Genomic DNA, 20,610 nt, shown 5'->3' on the forward strand with positions numbered 1-20,610 from the left:
AGTGACGGAACCATTCGTCATCATCTTTTTTCTCAGGTTGTGTCTAGTTTGAACTAATTTCAAAGACATGATGAGCAGTCATGAAGCTGTCCTTAGAAGTATGTGTTTTGCTGGCAGTGAAGAATCCAAACCTGTTCATGGTGTTTTAATCAGATCGTGTTTGAGTTAAGGTGGCCCAAGTGTCGCCTGCACATCCTGTGTTATGGTGAATGGCCTGTATTTACTACTCCCTAAGGACCCCAAAGCGCTTTACACATGCAGTCATCCACCCATTCACGCACACATTCACACACTGGTGATGGCAGCTACATTGTAGCCACAGCCACCCTGGGGCGCACTGACAGAGGCGATATTTCATATTCTAAGCTAAACAGGCATTCAGCTTATATTTTGCTCCCAGTTTTGGTGGTCTCTGTCAAGGCCTGCACTGTTTTGTTACATAAATAAATGTAATGTACTGGCAACCCTGCTGTTAGAAGTCTACTGTAAAGGGTGATTGCCTGTGTGCCTGATAGGACCCCTCTTGAGTTGTTGATTTATGCCTGTCTGGTAGGTTTTCAATTGTTTCAGACCAAGTCCAAAGACTTTAAACATCAAGGCATGGGTCTGTCATTTTCATGTAATTTTACTAGACTGACTTGGTCTGAAATCACAACTTTGCTTCAAAGAGCTTACAATATGCACAACACATGACACCCTGTGTCCTTAAACCCTGAAATCTGGATAAGGAAAAAAAAAGCGAAACCTCAAGTGGAACAATGAGAGAGGGTTCCCTCTACGGGATAGGTTTTTTCTGACTTGACTCTCTCTCCCTTTCCACCAAAGAGTCCTTATATGACACACAACATCAAGTTTTAACTAAGCACTTCATTTTTTATGTCATTTAAAAGTACATTCTTCCCCCAGCTGTAGGTGTTTTGGAACGGAACTCAGACTTTAGTTACTGTAAGTGGAAGGACTCAGACCGTGTCCCACGCTAGTATCTGAGCAGGATATTTTGTAGACATCCCACTTCTGCAAGCGAGGCCTATTGAAGTATAACATAAGTTGGACTCATTGCTGATTTGAACCTGATTCAAAGTAAAACACGACCCTTTATATTTCAAAGTGGGAGGATTTGTAACAGATCCCTTCTATCTTTCCACAAGTGACTTTTTCCTCACTGGCTGTTACTCAGGAGAGGTTTGATGGTCATGATTATTTACACAGAGGGTTTCCTTCTTTTTCTCTCTTTTTACAGTCGGTCATTTTCATAAGGGATCATAATACTCTTGGACAGGAAGTATCTGGCTATATAGACTACACCCACAGACTCAAGACCCAAGATTTTGAACCATATTTCAGTGGAAAGAAGAGGCTCATGCCAGCACGCTCAGATTTATGGTAAGTCTCCTTCCATTGTAACATGTCCACATTGGTTTAAGAAGCCTTTACTCAGGTGGGATTTGACAAAATTTGAAGTGTAAGGAAATCATATTATCCAAGAATAAAAATTCACATTGTCGTGAGACACCAATATAGGTTTGGATACATACAGAGCAAGCTGCTGTGAGCTGAAAATGTAGAATAAATAAATAATAATAAAGTAGAGCTGCCAAAGTGCAGAACTTCTCTGGCTGACGCAGACGTGACTGAAGTCTCGATTTAAACAGACTGAGATCATGAGATTATTTTTAATGTATAGCTGATGACTGTAAAACAAACTGAAGACAATCCAGTTTCTTCAGTGTGACAGCGTTTTAGATTGCTCTTTAGTTCGTGGGGGGTCTGGACACAGTTCCTTTAAACAGGTTCCTTTTAGGTCTTCCTCTTTGTTTGTAATTCTGTTTTCCACTGTGCCAAATCTCCCGGAAGAATTTGTTGGAGAAGGCAAAGATAGAGTGACAAAAACAGAGGAATGGAGAAGCATCACATTAAAGTTAGGGTCCTTGAATTTAATTCAAAACCAGCTGTCAGTACTGTGGCATCTCTGTAAGGTTTAAGTAAGGTTTCATTAAGGGTGAAGGGATGGGAACATTTCACTAACCCACAGTGACTTTCTGTGCTTTTATTTATCAGTCACCAAAGTTAGACTAACACATTTTCAGTCATACATGTGTACTGTACGTTTGACAATTCGAGGGTCAGCACCGGTCACACAATCCCAGAACAAGCCATCAATGAACTGCTGACCTTACAGGTGTAAGCTAAAATCTCCACTCTACTATTCAGCAAGGCAGGTGACATCTTTATAATTCCTGGTCTATCAGGATAGCTGTTTACACAGAGAGCTGTCAGCAGATTACCAGAGCCAAAACCATTCCCACATTCCACATATTCATGCAGACTAACACCTTACCAACATTTCAGATACGTGCGAGAAATCCCAAAAGGACAGACACAACCGGAGAAGGGTGAGAATGAGAGTGTAATACGTGGTTTTATTCAGAGTTCAGCCAAACGGCACACAGCCTGTTTGACCTCGGTGACAGAACAAGGTCTATAACATCCTAATGTAGATAGCTTTTCACGCTGAAATTCTGCTTTGTTTTTCATGCTGTGAATCTCATTTTTCTACTTTCAACATTTTTATAAACAACTTTCCGTCTTCATGTGTGAACCCCACCAACAAGGCTGCATCACTGAGGACAACATATTATAATCATGACGTTTTTGTCTTTTTAATGTGGTTACAAAGAAATACTGAGTATATTAATAAAAAGTTTGGAATTTGTAAACAGCATCTGTAGTTTGTTGGAACCAAAAACTGCTTCATAAGCACATTGTCCAACAACAATATTCAAAATGCTAAATGGCAGTCTTAGAGAAAACTGCTATTGTTCCAGCAGTCAGAAGACAAGAATGACAGTTGGGGTTTTATTTTTGGAAGTGGTTTCCCCTTCCTTTTGAAACCAAAGTGTCAGACATGTGAAGCTTTGTTGTTTTATTTATCCATTTCTCACCACGTGTTCCGACACACAACCCCGCTTGTGGCCTTGAACTCGACCTCCTCTCTGGTGAGTAGAAGCCCTAACAAGCTCTAGGTGTGAGTCATTGGGTGAGCATGCCTGGAGGTAAAACCTACTCTCTAATGATGCTTTTAAGACACCCCTCACCACCCCGCCCCACCACCATCGACCCGCACCCCCATCTGACTTGCCGCTCCCTCTCTCCGACTCATTTTTCAGTCACTAAAACTTCATCAGATTTACACGTCTCCTTGTCTTTATTTAACTTCTCTAAACTTGCCTTCCATGCTTCGCTACCGCTCCCCTTTTCTCCCCTCATATGTCATCTTCCACCCCCCCCTTTTTTTTTTCATCTCTGTCGGGAACAATAACACCCAGTGTGGTTGCCGCTAAGAGGGAGCAGATGCTGGAGCTGCTGCCCACTCAGTGCACTAAACCTCCCACCGCAGGACTCTGAATCCTGTCCCTCCTCCTCCTCCATAGCCACAAAGAACACAGGGCAGCGACACCAGCGCCAGCTCTGGCCTCCACCTCCCATCTCCAGCAAGGAAGGGTGGATAGGTTCACGTACGCAGCCTTATGGGGGTGTAGCAGTAGCAGTACTGTCCTCTTGGACTAAAGTATGAAGATTTAAAGATATAAAATACTAGAGAAAAAAACATTATCGTTGAAAACCAAATGTGTTAAATGTACAGTTTATCTGTTCCACAAGTTTGATGTGGAAAATATTTCTAACTTTCCAACTTTGTGTAACAGGTGCCTGTGCTGTTTGGAAAAAAAGAAAGAAAAGGATATTCAAGACTAAATACATACGACTTCCCCTCTGAGTAATAATAATAAAGGAGAAGAGTTGTCGTCTCTTATATCTTACTACAACCTTTAGTTCCTATTTAAAATCACATCTGGTTACACAGGCACAATCATTTCACAGTTTAATTTCTTACATGTGAGTTGCAAAAATGGGAAGTGCTCAGTCATGTGACCGATAGAGCTGTGAATGTATTTGTACATAAACAACGAGCCATCCTTCTGAATATTTCCATGGATTCTATAAGAGCAGCAACAATATTCAGCTAAATGCTGGATGTGATTTATTTTAGCACGCACACTCGGCAGGTGGGTCATATAAATATAATTTGTAAGGACACACGTTCTGAGCCTCTGACCTCCAGAGGAAACCTGGTTAAAGTATGTCAAGGACGGGATTCTCCCAATTGCTTCAGAAGAAATTTAACATCTAGAAACTAGTAAACAAGACACAATCTCATAACCAGAAACACAATATTTGCTCTTCTGCTCTACTTACTGTCACCTCAGGGGAAACTGTGGCGTAAGCCTTTAAGTAAATAAAAGCAAAACCTGACACTAATACTGCAAATGGAGGGTGAAAAAAGTGTGTTTTTAGGTTAAATTTGTGAGCTTCCAACATAGACACGCACTGAAGTTCTGACCCTGATCTAATTAACCCACAGATCTGCAGCTCTGTGCACCCACCTTCCTGCCACTCCAGATGTGCCTACAGCATCTCTGATGTCTATTTAATGTTCACCAGCTAAGTGACCATCTGTTTATGCACTCTAGCTGTTCCCTTCCTCCCTCTCTTTATCTCTCCCTCTCTTCAGGCCCTGTGTTTAGCCAAGAGTTTTAAGAGGCTGAGCAGCTCACTATATGGGAATCCTAATTGATTTACTGGTTTTTCTGCTTTACATTGTTTATGGTTTGTTCTACTTGAAATCATGCCTCTTCCTGAAAACAAAACTTCTTTCATCTGAAGTATAAAACATCTTTACTCTTCAACAAGTCGTTCAAACGCAAACATTTTAAATTGCTGAATAATATAAATATCTCCTGCCTGCACTGCACACCTTTGCCAACAGACTGAAACAATGAATCTAAAGGATCAGCTCGACTGAAACATATAGCGCATGCCTCTTCTGGAGCCAAAACCATGTTGCCGCCACGCTCGGCCTCTGCAGTGCACCTGTGTGTCTGGCTTCATTTTCTGCTGTGAAAATATTTGCACTGCTGTCCCATTTTATTAAGTTTTAATACAAAAGAGAAACTGTTCCAGCTCTGAAGGTGATTTAGCGGCTCCGTCTCAAGCGTTGTGCCTGGGCTTTGTGGGGGTCGGTGGGACGTTTTATCAAAGCCAGCATGGTAAATATTTGCGGGAAGATTTCATGTCATCTTTGCTGATCTTCACATATGGCACACACATACCCTTTTGGCAGGGTTAAATCCAATCAGATTCTTCCCAGTGCTTATGGGTATAGATTGTTTTTGAGGGTTCCAATGTCAGTACCATCGTCAGTCTCTTACCATCTTTCTATCTCATGTGCGTGTAAAATGACAGCGGCGACTCTTTAAATACCATAAGAACAAAGGCATTGTGTGTTTCACCCCCTACCGCTGCCCATCAGTATGCTCTTACTCAATGGCTACATTCAAATGGAACATAGCATAGCACCCAGTTCTGTCAGTTGACATGTAATGCATGTAATACACACAAACAGTTTCACCTTTTCTAAGTTACAAAAATCTTTGCAGTTCAATAATTGGAATAACAGAAGTAAAATACATTTATCAGCTCTACAGTGGCTTGCAAAAGTATTCGGCCCCCTTGAGCTTTCCCACATTTTGTCACATTATAGCCACAAACATGAATCAATTTTATTGGAATTCCACGTGAAAGACCAACACAAAGTGGTGCACACGTGAGAAGTGGAACGAAAATCAGACATGATTCCAAACATTTTTTACAAATAAATAACTGAAAAGTGGGGTGTGCGTAATTATTCAGCCCCCTGAGTCAATACTTTGTAGAACCACCTTTTGCTGCAATTATAGCTGCCAGTCTTTTAGGGTCTGTCTCTACCAGCTTTGCACATCTAGAGACTAAAATCCTTGCTCATTCTTCTTTGCAAAACAGCTCCAGCTCAGTCAGATTAGATGGACAGCGTTTGTGAACAGCAGTTTTCAGATCTTGCCACAGTTTCTCGATTGGATTTAGATCTGGACTTTGACTGGGCCATTCTAACACATGGATATGTGTGGACAGATTCCCCCACCTGAGCTGTAGATCTCTGCAGCTCGTCCAGAGTCACCATGGGCCTCTTGGCTGCATTTCTGATCAGCGCTCTCCTTGTTCAGCCTGTGAGTTTAGGTGGACGGCCTTGTCTTGGTAGGTTTACACTTGTGCCATACTCCTTCCATTTCTGAATGATTGCTTGAACAGTGCTCCGTGGGATGTTCAAGGCTTGGGAAATCTTTTTGTAGCCTAAGTCTGCTTTAAATTTCTCAATAACTTTATCCCTGACCTGTCTGGTGTGTTCTTTGGACTTCATGGTGTTGTTGCTCCCAATATTCTCTTAGACAACCTCTGAGGCCGTCACAGGGCAGTTGTGGAGCTGTTTTGCAAAGAAGAATGGGCAAGAATTTCAGTCTGTAGATATGCAAAGCTGGTAGAGACATACCCTAAAAGACTGGCAGCTGTAATTGCAGCAAAAGGTGGTTCAAGTATTGACTCAGGGGGCTGACTAATTACGCACACCCCATTTTTCAGTTATTTATTTGTAAAAAATGTTTGGAATCATGTATGATTTTTGTTCCACTTCTCACGTGTGCACCACTTTGTGTTGGTCTTTCACGTGGAATTCCAATAAAATTGATTCATGTTTGTGGCTGTAATGTGACAAAATGTGGAAAAGTTTAAGGGGGCCAAATACTTTTGCAAGCCACTGTATATACAAAACCCTTTTGTAAAAACCATAGACTGTATGTAAAAGATGAACTGGACCACATTTTGCGGACATGAAGTGCCATTACTGCATTTTTTTCTAATGGTCTTAAGTGGGCAACTCCTCGCATTGCAGAAAAAACTTCAATTATGTAGAAGTCCATCAGAAAATGGCCATACTGCTCACTTGATGCGTGGCCTCAGTGAACATTTCTCTAATGAATTTATGGTCTAAATGATTTTTAATCATCAATTTTGATGTTCATTTTGTAAATTGTGTTCCCATTTAGATAAAAAAAGATAATGATGGTAGCACGGTACGCTATTATTTAGCACAGTCAGATCCATGTGTTGGGTTTCAAAAAAACAAAATCCAAAAGGTTTAAGTCAAGGCTTTAAAACAATACATACAAAGCAGTGTTGATGTCATGGACACCAAGTTAACCTTTTCTGTACAGTCAGTGGTAAACGCTTTTTAGTCAAACTGATACACCAGAAGTGTGTTTTACAGCTCGTCTTCTAATAAAAAAACAAACAAACACCAGAACAACACGATGTTCACCTGAGTACTCAATTCTAACAGCACATTATACAGCTATGTTTTATAATTTAATATAAACATAATAAATTCTTAGATGAAACCAAAAATAATGATCGAGTGTGTAGGCGGACAGTTAGTTATGTGTCTGCTAAAAGAGCTGTCAGCTGGACATGGTCATAGACATGATTTGCTGTTGAACTAGGCCCGTGACACTCCCAATAGGTTTAACAGTAATTTCGGCACATTACACTACTCCTTTCAACATTGAAAAGGCCTTTGTGATTTACACTGGAAACATTAACTTCTGAAACACTTGCTAGACTATTTATTCTGCAGCCGCTAAAGAAAAGAATAGCTGAACGAATACACATGCTGAGTACTTGCACTTTATGATATATATCATCCAGCTCCTCTGAGCCCTGTAATGAGACTGTTGACATTACACTGGAAAATGACTGCCTGGAGATAACAATAGAGCTAAGCAGGGTAACTATGGAAAGTGAAAGGACACACTGCACGTGTCAAACAGCCATTGTAAATGCATAGGCAACCAGGAACCGGTGCTGAGAGCAGCGTCATTGTTTCCACCAAATCCAGGTTCTCACACTTTTACTGGTCCATGTGTCTGGGTGTGGTGCCATCCAGCAGCTGGAGCTTTGTGACCAAATGTGCACCGACCATGCAGTTAGTTGCCCTAGTGAGAGTTCATATAGGACAGCGAGGGAGGTGGGTCCAATAAACGTATGAACAAAATTCTCGGCATTGCTTCAAAAAAAATTTCTTTTACTCTTTTCGTCTTTTTCTTGTTCAGTGTTAAAATATCTCACATCTGTCCCAGTAAGCGGTTCACCATGGAATAAAAGTGGTTGACCAAAAAATGTTAATTGTTGTATGGCATTTTGGTATAAATAGTCACTGAAACACTGTCAGGCCCAATTTACAAAGAGAAGAAGGATGCATGTGCCTGAAAGCAAATCTTGGACAATGTAATTTTCTTCTGAGTCTTAAAGGAAAAACCTCAATTTGTATTTCATAATTGGGTCATTGCAGCAATCTATTCTGAACATGCTTTATTCAGCTCTGTTGGCAACTTGGAAAAAAATGCCAGACCTCTCATACCTTATAATTTTATGCATCAGTGTATTTCCCCACATAGTTTGGACTGTTCGGAGGCGTCCAGATTATGTGTTTTCTGGAGAGGGAGATTACTTTGACAGCTGGTAGGGAATGGCTGACAGATAGCTGAAACATCAGATGCTGTTCATTGTCACATTTTCTGACAGCTATTCTGTAATAGTAGTACCAAAATATAGCAATGTGTAGCTCTTTATATTGTTAATTTCTAACAAAATAAATAAAGAAAATCTTTTTTTCCTGCTACATTATCATTAAAAATGGTAAATGGCCTGTATTTGTATAGCGCTTTTACTAGTCCCTAAGGGGGACTGGTTACACATCCAGTCATCCACCCATTCATTCACACACTGGTGATGGCAGCTACATTGTAGCCACAGCCACCCTGGGGCGCACTGACAGAGGCGAGGCTGCCGGACACTGGCGCCACCGGGCCCTCTGACCACCACCAGTAAGCAACGGGTGAAGTGTCTCGCCCAAGGACACAACGACCAAGCAACCTTCCAATTACAAGGCAAACTCCCAACTCTTGAGCCACAATCGCCCCCCATCATTAGAAGTCTTAACCTATTAAGGTCACTGACCCCGACACTAACACTATCTAACCCTAGGCAATCACAATATGTCATTTTTGTTTTGGTAAAAGTCTCTCCCAAGTCTTGGCAGTCAGGTAACCAATAAAATAATCATTTTACCTGAGACCGAGATGTTAAGCCACAGTAACACAAAATTAGGACTGGGATTTGGGTTATCGCCTATAAAAACTTAGACCTCAGAGTGTTGTCTGTTTTGGTTCTTAGTCATCCAGGTCATGGTAGTTTTAAGCACTTGAGTTGAAGGCAGCTGGGCTTCCTTTTTGGGTTTTTGAAAACATTTCACCTCACTCCAAAAGCTTCTTCAGCACTAAAAGGTGATGGGGCATCTCAGGTATTTAACCTCTAGTGGGGCTGGTATCTTGAAAGTGTTCTGAGCATCACTGATCCATCCTGTCTTCATGTGAGTTGTTAAAGTTAACATGAATCATGACTCCAAAGTAAAAGCCCTAAAAACAAGTCCACTTGTCTTCCTCCAAAGTTAAATTAATAAACTATTCTGACCATCTGCACATCTGCATATGCAATTTAACCAATAGCTTCAAGTGTAGGCTGAGAGAAAACATCAACTTCTGTGTAAAACTCTAATTTGTGTCAAGGATCATCACCATTAATGAGTTTTGCACAGTGACTTTATCCCCCAAGAGGGAGTTCTACCCATGAAGGGCCTGAGGACATTCATCATGAACCACCTGTAGTACACCACCTGTCTTCACACACCTGCTCATGTCGCACTGAGAAGGCAGAAATTTTCAGTGTAGATTTTTGCTTTTTATAGGAAGATTTGCAGAACTATTCAATCATACCTCATGTAGGTCAATGACCAATCATCATAGTGAATCTTTTACCAATGTTTCAAGCATTTTATCTGTTATTTAAACTATGTTTTATTTTTATTGTTTATGTCACATTTCTTTTTAATTTAACAGAATCATTTTAACCATCCGTGTGTATCGTACGCCCTTTGTTTTCTGTCTTGGTCTAAAGGCAGAAGCTTTCCTCGGTAGCTGGAGCAGGGTCTTTATCACAATGCTAAATACTAGACCAAGCCTCCAGGGTCTGACATTGGAGATCAACTGTCTGTTGGAATATGACAAATATCCAATCCAGGAAAATATGTTACGAGCAGTAAAGTCACTTTTGTTGTTGGCTGGAATACCTGGTCCTTTTCATAGCTATTCAGAAACTGACCATTCTGCAGAAATATGTATTTACATTTCCCAAAATTGCATAGTGGGGGTCTGTGGGTTTTGGAAAAACCACATGGTTGGATTTTATATTGCTTGTACTATATGTTTGCTTGTAATTTGTAGCAAGCATGCTTTATATGTTGCAGGGAGAAAATATTTTTATGGCTCAAATGCAAATAGTTTTTTGTGAGCAGTTTTATGTTCCACTAGAGATTAGCTCTTAAACAGGTTCTGGAGAAAACATCCTCACGTCAGCCAAACTGCCAGGATATTTCAAAGATCATAGGGGGGCCTACAGTGTAAATGCAAACATTTTGAGATGTATTTTACCTAATGTGGGTCATTAATACTTTATATCTACTGTTAATCATGCACTGCTCTAGTAATGCATCACAGCCAGAGAAATATAGCCTGCAGAATGCTGGCAGTCCTTCATTATGTTACTATCCCATGTTAACAGCTTGCTGCTGCAATATCAGCCTGTTCAACTCCCCATCATAATATAACTCGTCTCAGATTTATACTCAGACTTCTCCCTGAGCTCCATCTTTGTAGTTGGACCACGATCTGCTGTTGGGGACCAGCCAAGGCTCAGTAAAGCAACCTTTGGGTACTCGGTGTGACATGGAGTTGTGTTGCTAATTATGCCAATTGTTAATGATAAAAACCACTAAAAACTAGTGCTGTTTGAAGATTTTGAAAACTTGTTGATGCAGTTTGTTTTCTGGGATTCTGGGATTATTTGCTTGTTTAGAATTTTAAATTTTTTTTAAAAATGTGCTGGGTCATTTTTGTAAGCAAGCTAGCTAATAGCCAGATGAAGGCAAGCTAAGGATTGGCTTTGATCCCTGAAGCCAACCAAACATTTCTTCATCTATCTAGTGCCCCATTCACATTCAGTAGAAAAATCTGTCGTTTTTCTGCATGATGTTAACTAATGTTAGTTTACCTGCTAACACCAGAATAAATTTGACAAGCTTGAGTCGAGTATATTCATAACACCATAATTTTTTTTCTTTCAACATTGGGTGTAATGAGTGAGGGATAGATTTCACTGAGAAACTGCACACCCACAGGCTAGCAACTTGTGAATCACACAGAAAAGCACACTTGGTTTTATTCTCTTTCAAGGGGGCCCCATTACAATTGGGACCATAATTTACTAAATGAAAATTATATTTTGTATAAGATATTGAGACGATCGTTTACGGAGGTCACAGACAAAGACACTGAAAGAATGGAGGTTTACAGTACTTTCAGACCTACACATTTTACATATAACACAGACTAATTGTGAGATACCCCAAAGGCATGCATGGCCATCTTGCCAAGGCAACTTTTTTCAAACTCATGTGGAGTTGTGTTGGAATCTGTGGGTACTGGGAGACACTGTGTCCAGTATATGTGCATTTTTTTAACACCAACATGGTATTTTTACAACAGCAAACCCTGTTTTTGGATTCTTGAACTGGTTAATGTTCTTAGCATGCATTCTGGTTTTATCCAGAACATTCACCAATTTTCTTATGCAAAAATATTTGAAGGCCGATAGTTATTGTTAAGGCCTCAGACTTGGAGAATAGTCAGAGACCTGGTTGCTAGGGTCACTTGGTGTATTGCCCAACCACTTAGCAAGTGGTTGCTCGCTGTCATTGAGTGAAATCTGTTGCTAAGAGGGTTCTGATACAAAGCCTGCATGGAAGAAGCTGATTTGTCTCGCTGATTAACCATCTAGGGGTTGTATAACTTGAAAAAGCACCAGTTGCTACGCATTCTTCACAGCTTCACTATTACTTAGCGATAGGTTGGCAAGTGTTTGCAGTCAACAGTGTCTTCCATATCATAGTCACTGCTAACAACCATTCACAACCAGATGGGAATACTCATTTTTCCCTGCTGACCAGTGCTTGACAAATGGTTGCCAGCTGGTCTTATGAATGTGTGACTAAAGCCTAATATCACTGGATGTGGGTCATTGTGTGGTTAACATTTCTGGTCCATTGTTGAAATTTTTTTGTTTGTTAGCAAGTAAATAAGCTGAGCCAACATGGCTAATGTTGCTCATTGTTGGTGCTGTAGTGTCACAGATGAGAGGTAGAGCGAAGTGAGCATACTTTTTTTTACATTATATATATATATGTGTGTGTACTTACATGACATGTATTAACACTTAAAAAATGTACCTTTGAGCTTCTCAAAGTAATATCACATTTCAGAGCAATCAAATACCAATTACAGTGTGTACAATACAAAGAATACATGTTTTAATACACAAATATGTTGTAAATTAAACACGTATTAATTCCAGACCGGGCATTGTAGCTCAGTCTGGCATCATTTAAGGTTAGTTTAGCTTTTTTTTTCTTTGTGCCTTTGTTTTATTTATTTCCATGCCTGGCTCGTCTCGACTGAAAGGCTGAGCTGAAACCAAATCCAACATGGGAACAATGCAGGACTCAACTCTATCATAATGAGATGTTTTCAACTCACAAACTCTCATATTTCATGTTAACAAAGGGTAATGATCTTCCAATTTTATGGCTAAAGGATGTTAACTTGATGTTTTATTCTTTTTTTTAATCAGAAAGCGCTTTGCTTCCAAGACACTGCTTGAGAAGTGTTTCTTTGATCAATCATCTGAGAGGGTTAAATGCTACCTCAATGCATATTATGTAAAAATACTAATAAATCACAGCCTAAATTTTATGCACATGCTTATCAAATTATCCTCACCTGCAAGTCCAAACATTTTGGTTCCTTTTGCTCCATCAAAAAGTTGCATATTCTTGTTCTGCTGTATCAGAAATAGCAGAAAACTTAAAAGCAGATCAGGATCCAGTCGGATGCTGTAAATTAATCAGTCATTTATTTTGGAATTCAGACCTGTCTTTGGTTTCACTTGGTTATTAGTCCCAGCTTTACTCTAATGCCTGGCTTGGCGAACCCACAAACAGCATCCCAGAGATCAAATTGGAAACAGACTTCTCGCTATTATAAAAGTTGCATTACTCTGCAGGTTGCTTTTCTTTCTTTTCTGTAAAACAGAGTTCTTTTATAACCTGTTGTTGAATAATAATATGATAATGGTGGCTGGTAAATGCTCTGAAATCCATCAATCTTTTTTTTTATTCCTCATGGTAAGTCATGACCTCAAAGTGGTCCTTTTTCTTTATTTTAAGGCCTCCTGCTGCGTGAGCCTATAAAGAGAAATGTTCCACAAAAAAAGCAGAGGGTCGAGTAGCACGCACCACTAGAACTACGCAGCAGTCGTTTCCTCCTAATAAAGTCTTAGAAAGTCATGCAAAAAATGTTCTACTCTCATACTTTTCTTTTTTCTTTGTAACATATGAAGTCATTATTTGACAATTTAAGATAAAACGTATTACAGTGTTCTTGTCATGCAGAGATCACTCTCTGTGACTTTCCAATGCTGCTTTCAACTTTTGACTGTTTGATTCGATGATTATTTCTAGTAATGCTGCAAATATGCTGCCTAACCAATCTAAAAAAATGCCCAAATTAAAAAATTATTTACAGAGTTAGAGGAAAGATGTCATGCAGAAGAAATGGTCATGATGATTGTTTTCTGTCTGTTGTTGTTGTTTTTCATTTTAGTTCAGACCTGCATATTAGTTTTATTTTCCAAAAGAAAAGTCACGGCACTCCCCACCAAGTGCTATAAATTACCTCCTACATGCTTTAAAACTGTGTTTTAGTCACACAGGCTTAGAGACCAGTTGATGACCGCTTGACAAACGTCTTGGTCGATAGGGAAAAATTTGTATTCTCCCGCAGTACCCTCTTTGTGACCTTTTTCACCTAGTGACACCCAGCAGGTTCAGTCAACTACTCACAAGCAATCAGGAAATGCACCTTTCTTGCCTAGCAATTGAGGGTTTCCAGGATGTCTCCAGGCATTTCTATGCACGGGTCTCTAGGCCTATGTGAATGAGATCTTAAGCACTATGCTTGTGCAGCTTCAAAGCAACAACAGAAGCCCAAAAGGACAGTGAGTAGAATGGAAAACACTGGTTCATAAGTTACATTCCCACACTTTGTCACTTCAAAAAGTGCCAGATGTTCTTCTGCCTTTCCAAAAAAAAATACTTCCTGAGATACCTTTGCTCCCAAAAATGATCATCACTAAAGTGGATTCAGGTGGTTTGGTGGATAATGTCAGCCCTTTTGGTTTTCTTTAAGACACTTAAACATGATGGTAGCTGTGCCATCATGTTTAAGTTGGAGTCATCTTCCACTGTCCGCACAAGCATCGGCTGCTGCCAAGATTGCAACATTTTCCAGCTGGCCTCAGGGAAAACCAGTGGTATATCAGTGCAGCAGTAACCCCATGTGATTATATAAAATCCTTATATAAAGGATATTCAAGCTTTAAATAAAATGACCCCAATCATCTTACATTTATTGTTGCCTCTTTTTTACAGCTACTACAACTGGAAGACGCAAGTGTCCACTTCCAACTCGAGCCCAAACTTTGAGGTGATTTATGACGACCCTAACGGCCTTCTCTTTAAGAACAAGAGGGACAAAAAGATTCTGAATTTGGACCCTTTGGTAGGTTTTTGTGTTGCTGTTGTTATTGTCCTGCTTTGGTTTTAAAACCTAGGGAGACAAATGGTGCTGCTAATTAGACCGGGTCACCTGTTCCATCGCAGTAAAAATGTCTCAGGGGAGCAAAAAAGGGCTTTAGGGAGAAGGCTCTTTTCTAAATTCTTTTTGCTGCACAACGGACTGCTTCTGAAAACAGATTTTGTTGTCCTTTTGGCTCAGATGACTGTGATGCACCTCCAATATCCTGATCATTTCCTCTCTTGTTACCTTTAACACCTTTTACTTTGTTGCACCATTTTAACGAACTGCAAATGTTCCAAAGAAAATCGCTTGTTTTTCAACTAGTCACAAGTTACTTCAGAGACTGCACTCTAAGGGAAGAGGTTGGGGAGACAGAGAGAGATAAAGAAATCAGTGGGAGGGAAAGATATTTGTGTTCCACCTGCACAAAGAAGGGAGGATCAAGTGGTCGAGACAGGTGCTTCCTCTACACTCAAAGGCTGACAGGGGCCCTGGAAGAATAACGACTCCCTAATGTTTTTTTCTCTCCAGTTTCCTTCTTTGCTGGGGGGTAGGGAAGTAGTTGGTGGGGCTGAACTATTTTGAAATTGCAGACAGAGCTGTGGGGACTGCGTTTTTGAGGCCAAGCGCCAAAATGGCAGCACAGTGTTCTAGCTGTGGTCGAGCACCGCCCCAACCAGGCTGTCTATTAAAAACACAAGCGAAGGCATTGGGAGCCAGACACAGCAAACCACCCGTGTGCCCAGAACCCAGCTCAGCTCAGCCCAGATTGGCTCGACATGGAGCAGCACAGAACCATCCGGCCTTTAACCCGCCATGAGCTCACTAGCTGCTCATGTGGCCTTAGAGCCACCGGAGAACCTTCCAAAATCAAAGCTCACATCAACTCATTTGGGGTGGCTTGTTTGTTTTTCTGCCTTTGTCATTCCATGACCGCTTTTCTATCCCTGCCAGAAAGTGGGTTGGGGTGGAGGGGTTGTCATTTTTCAGTTATGACAATGGCTTGATTGGCTTGGCAAAGTAAAAGTTAGAGAGAAAAAAAACCCTTGATGCTCAAATTTGAAGAACAGGGTAAGCTGACATGAATTTAAATGTGAGTGTTAATGACAGTGTTTGGTTTCTATAACATTTGAAAAAAAAATGCTTGGCCTTAAGCAGCATTTCCCATTATCTCTCACTGTGTCTGTGACATCAGGTTTATTGGCTTATTTTTATTGATGCTCTTTTCAACTTGCAGAGGAAGACTGTCTCAGTTATTAGGACACCCACAAGTGTGGCTTAGGTAAAAGTGTAAATTGAGTGTAATGGTTCGCTATGGTTCCGTTCCCTCCAGAAGCTTTTGACACACTTAGCCTGAAATAAATGTTCCCAGCTGGTAGTGGCTTCACATCTTAGTGGTGGGGCTGTGTCAGCTTTGACAGCCAAAGTAACACAAAACATCTTGGAAAATGAACAGTTACAGTCACTGTCAAATTATGCAGCACTTGGCCTCCCCTTTAATATACCTGCTATTATAAAGAGGTGTGCTCTAGAGATGTGCGGTTTTGTTTAATTGCTAACATACTCTCTCTGTGGCAGCTGTCACATTTTCAGTATGGTGATATTTTTAATTTAACACTGAAACTAATATTCCCATGCACTGGAAAGCTATCTTTGGTATTTCTAAAACCACAGCAACTCTGTATTTATTTGAAGATTTTAGCTTCTTTCAGCTCACAGTTTTGGTTCTAAATGATGCAGGTTTGATGCAGAAAAAAGTAATAAAGATGATGTTTAAAAAGTCTCATGAATTCACCTTTTTTGTTCTAAAAAAAACAGAAAACTTTCATAAATACAGATCATAAATTTGTACAGAAAGTCCTTAATAATGTCATAAATCAAGTGACAGGTAGGGGCCTTTTCTTATAGACTTCTATAGAATCTGACTCCTTGTCTAATGCCCCCTGCTGGCCATTAGAGAGAGTGCAGATTTTAGAGTTGTCCACATTGGCTTCACTTTTACAGACGGACGCTACATCCATCTTTTCTTATACAGCTTCTGAAAACATGTCTTGAGATCTTGAAAATTCATGAGACCAGTCGAAAACATCACAAATGTTTAGTTCTTTGCTTTGCGTTTGAATGCACGATTGTAGACTGTAGACAGCACTACCCCCAAACAAGCACCACTAACTTCTCTGTGCTGGGTTTCAGTCTGGTCCTGGCGAGGACTCCAACAGGACATTCCTGCAGTCGGACATCTACATCCATGTTGTCATCTACGACCACAACGTCAGGACAGTCTAAACTTCACAGGCCGTCGCCAACACTTGCATACATATGGCACATATTGGAGAGCACTGGAAGCCTCTAATTTGACTGAGTTGCTGTAGTTGGACCATCATTTACACTGTTCCCCTCATATCATGCATGCCATCTGGGTGGAGGTGTTGTAGTGGAGAAAAAAAGGCTTTAAACTGAGGAATCCCAGAGGATGAAGTTGATGGACTCGTGTGACAACTTGGAAGTTTCTTTGCAAATACTCTGGGGTTTTCTGTCTAACTTTGGCCTTAAATTGTTGCATCCAGGTCGGGATTGACTGTGCTTTTGGCACTTACCCAAGCAAGCAGAGTTAGTTAGGGGCAAGAACCTGCTCAGAGACCCCAGGCTCGTATCATCATTTGGTCTGGCATGTTTTGGGCTGTTTGTCTAAACAAATTAAAGGCGTAAGAGCTTTGAAAGATGATGGGGGTTGCTTTCATGTCCTCCCCCAGGCTGCGGTAGCTCCAATTGGACTGGAAGAGTGGGTAATGGGCTTAAAGCATTCCGTATGTTTCCAGATGCAAGGCACACGTTACGGGACATCAAAGTGCCCTATCATTTACATATTAGTCATTCACTATGACATTTTTAAATTATTTTCTCAGAGGGCTTTTGGTAACTTAAATCCCTTTAATTTCAGGATTATTATTTGTTGTTTTTTGTAACAGTATCTAAATCTAGAAGTTGAGTCTTTATTAGTTCATAAATTTGCTTTCTGTACATTCTGCTGACTCAATGTCTCTGCATGTAGAAAATTTGGGGGGATAGCAGTAATGCTGCTTCTCAGACTTATCTACCTCTGTTTATTGTGTTTAGTCCTTTTTTGGACTAAACACGTTCACTGGGCGAGATTTAGGGTGCACCCTGGACAGGTCATCAGTCCGTCACAGGCCTAACAGAGGGACAGTCAACCACACACTCTCACATCCACACCTACAGCCAATTTGGAGTCACCAATTAACCTAACTAGCAAGTCTGAGGGTAGAAGACTACCCAGAGGACACCCGTGTAGGCACAGTGATATGCAAACTCCACACAGAGAGGCCTCAGCCAGCCAGGAGATTCAAATCAAAAACCTACCAAAGGTAAGTAACAAATAATGAACACATTAAATCTTGGTTAATTAATCCAGACATGCACGCATAAATAAATAAATGGCTAGGGGTTAGGATTGGGGTTTTATGAGTGGCTGTTCTGAACATTTATCTGCTGCACAGACGTGCAAGTGGTATCAATCTTTTCATCTAAATCAAATAAGCTTATTTCCTTAACTGCTGAGCCTTTAAGCTCACACTGTCACCTCCACATTTTATCTCACCTTTATATTAATTTTCTCATTACTAATCTATCACCTGTTTTTCCCCTGAAAGTCACAAGCTTCAAACAAATTAGTTCATTCTAATACAAACGTCTAATGTTTCTCATCTGGCTTGATACCAGAGAAGCCTTCCACTTGCTGCATCTGTTTGTTTTCACCGAATTGGACCCTGTTGTCCTCATTGAAATAATATGTGTGGTGACAAGGCTATTTGGGCTGTGGTTCTGTAAAAACTGGGGTTAGGGAAATGACGGTCTGGTTTGGGGTTGTTAATCATTACTGTTCTTTTGTTTTTCCTTCCCTTTTTTAAAGACGATAGGAGTTCTGGGCCTGTTTTTGTGGTTATCGTGAGCAAAGCTGGTGAAAAGTCTGATGGAGTTATAAAAGTGACACAGATGGGAATGTAGGATATGCCTATTTTCAGTCTTTAACATGTTTTCGTGCAGTTTTATGTATTTTTTTTTATCATCTATTTGTGGTTGCTGGTGTGTAAACTGATCTTAAACTGTTTCTTTGTTTCTTGCTGAAACTACAACCTAAGTAGCAGAAGTATATTCAGACCTGGTTTCTCTGTTGACTGCCTTGTTGAACAGCATATTTAACCTGAGTGCAGCGCGTGTTGTAATTGAGAAACCTTCCACCTGCCTGTCTCACTACTTGGTTATTTGTTGTTGTTTTTTCTGTTTTCAGTTTGGAGATTTTTTTGTAATTGTGTTTGGAAATGAGAAGTCAGGCAGCAAATGAACACTTCACCCTCATCTACAGCTGTTTAGGTTTACAGGCCACGGCTCATTTATGTGGCCAGGTAATGGCGATGGAACTGGCTGCTTTATTCTCTCTCCCACCCTGAAAGTTGCATCAGTCATTCCAAATACCTTCCAATGAAAACAGCAGATGTGCACAAGACGGGGAAAAGGCCATCTAAAACAAACAGGCAAACAAGTGCACTGCATCTGAAATGCATTGGTTGTTCTTTGAATGCCTTACCTCTGTAGAAGACAGCATTTAAAATGATTACTGGAATCCACCCAGATCATGTGTCTGCAAACAGGGATGATTTCACAATAAAGTCCAGGTTAAACAGTAATATTCCCCTTCATTTCCTTTATTGGGCTTTTAAGCTGTTGGGGTTTTAACTGAAGCGTTAAAACCCCTAATGTTAAAACATTAGTTAGAGGTCTGAGGTCTAATATGCACAACTTGAGTCAAAGTGGTGGATTCAGACTGCAGCAGAGGCACGATTCAGTCTTTTCTATGAAACAAGCTCAGTTTCACCTCAGTTTGTCTTTTTGTGTAGTTTTCACTCATAGATTATTGTGTTTGACATCTCATTACCTACAACCTTATGATTAATAGATTAATATTGGCATGCAGATATTACAATAACCTTGTGAATCTAGTGATAGCTGCTGACATGCAAAAATAAATTCCAAATTAAATCCTAAGCTAAATTACAGCGCTTTCACTTTCAAACACACAACCACTTTTTACCCCTCAGCCAAAAAGGCTGATGGGTTATTGTTGTCACCCGTTGGATGGGCGAGTGGGCAGCGTAGACACCCAAGTTTTTGAATGCGCTAACTTGAGAAGGATGTCACCTGTCCAAAAATACAAACCCAATAAAAATGTCTAATTAGCAGAGGTGTGGCCTAGCAGACTTCTGCTGATTGGAGCCGCCTGTGTTGTTATACCTAAAAGCCTTTCTGTACAATTTTTAATGAAGGGTGAAACTATCGAGACCAAAACCAGGTTCAAAACATCTGTTTTAATGCTATAGATTTGGGAATGTTATACAAATATACGAGATTGACTCACTTTTGGGGCCAGTCTCAAGTGGCCACAAGTGGAACTGCAGTTTCTGACACTTCATGTTGGCTTTATTTTCAGAACTGACTTCGGGTGTTAACATAAAAAAAATAGAAGATTTAAACTAAATATTATAGCTGAAGTGTTGTTGGAACATTTGTTTCAATCTATAAAGTCATGGTTTTTTTGAAGTGTCTTTCAGCACAGGAGTCAATTAATTGGTTTTTCATTGGATAGTTAAATACCACGGGCACCGTTGTTAAAACTCACCAGTTCAACAGTCACGGACATACATGTTGAATTTGACCATTTGTAAGTTCCTTTACTTGAATAAGTTTTCTTTTCCTTTGACAACTGTTTTATTATTGAGGGCAGTACTACTCTTAATCACTGTCCACTTTAGGGACTGGTTTTAACTCTGGCTTACAGTTAAATCCAGAGTTGTCCAACATC

The 20,610-nt window shown here is 40.3% G+C and overlaps 1 protein-coding gene across 1 annotated transcript in view; it reads left to right on the top strand.

Annotated features, from left to right (window-relative positions):
• cfap299 (cilia and flagella associated protein 299) overlaps positions 1-17,018 on the top strand; it is a 75,983-nt gene extending 58,965 nt beyond the window's left edge. Inside the window, exons 4-6 of the mRNA XM_085366906.1 lie at positions 1,241-1,383; positions 14,585-14,714; positions 16,926-17,018. Of these exons, the coding sequence (XP_085223032.1) occupies positions 1,241-1,383; positions 14,585-14,714; positions 16,926-17,018 (366 nt within the window). The remainder of the gene's footprint in view (positions 1-1,240; positions 1,384-14,584; positions 14,715-16,925) is intronic.
• The last annotated feature ends 3,592 nt before the right edge of the window (positions 17,019-20,610 follow it).

This window comes from Diplotaxodon limnothrissa, linkage group LG12, assembly GCF_057381915.1.
Source record: "Diplotaxodon limnothrissa isolate DT_005_m linkage group LG12, D_limnothrissa_male_GT1.1, whole genome shotgun sequence".
Lineage (NCBI taxonomy): Eukaryota > Metazoa > Chordata > Actinopteri > Cichliformes > Cichlidae > Diplotaxodon > Diplotaxodon limnothrissa.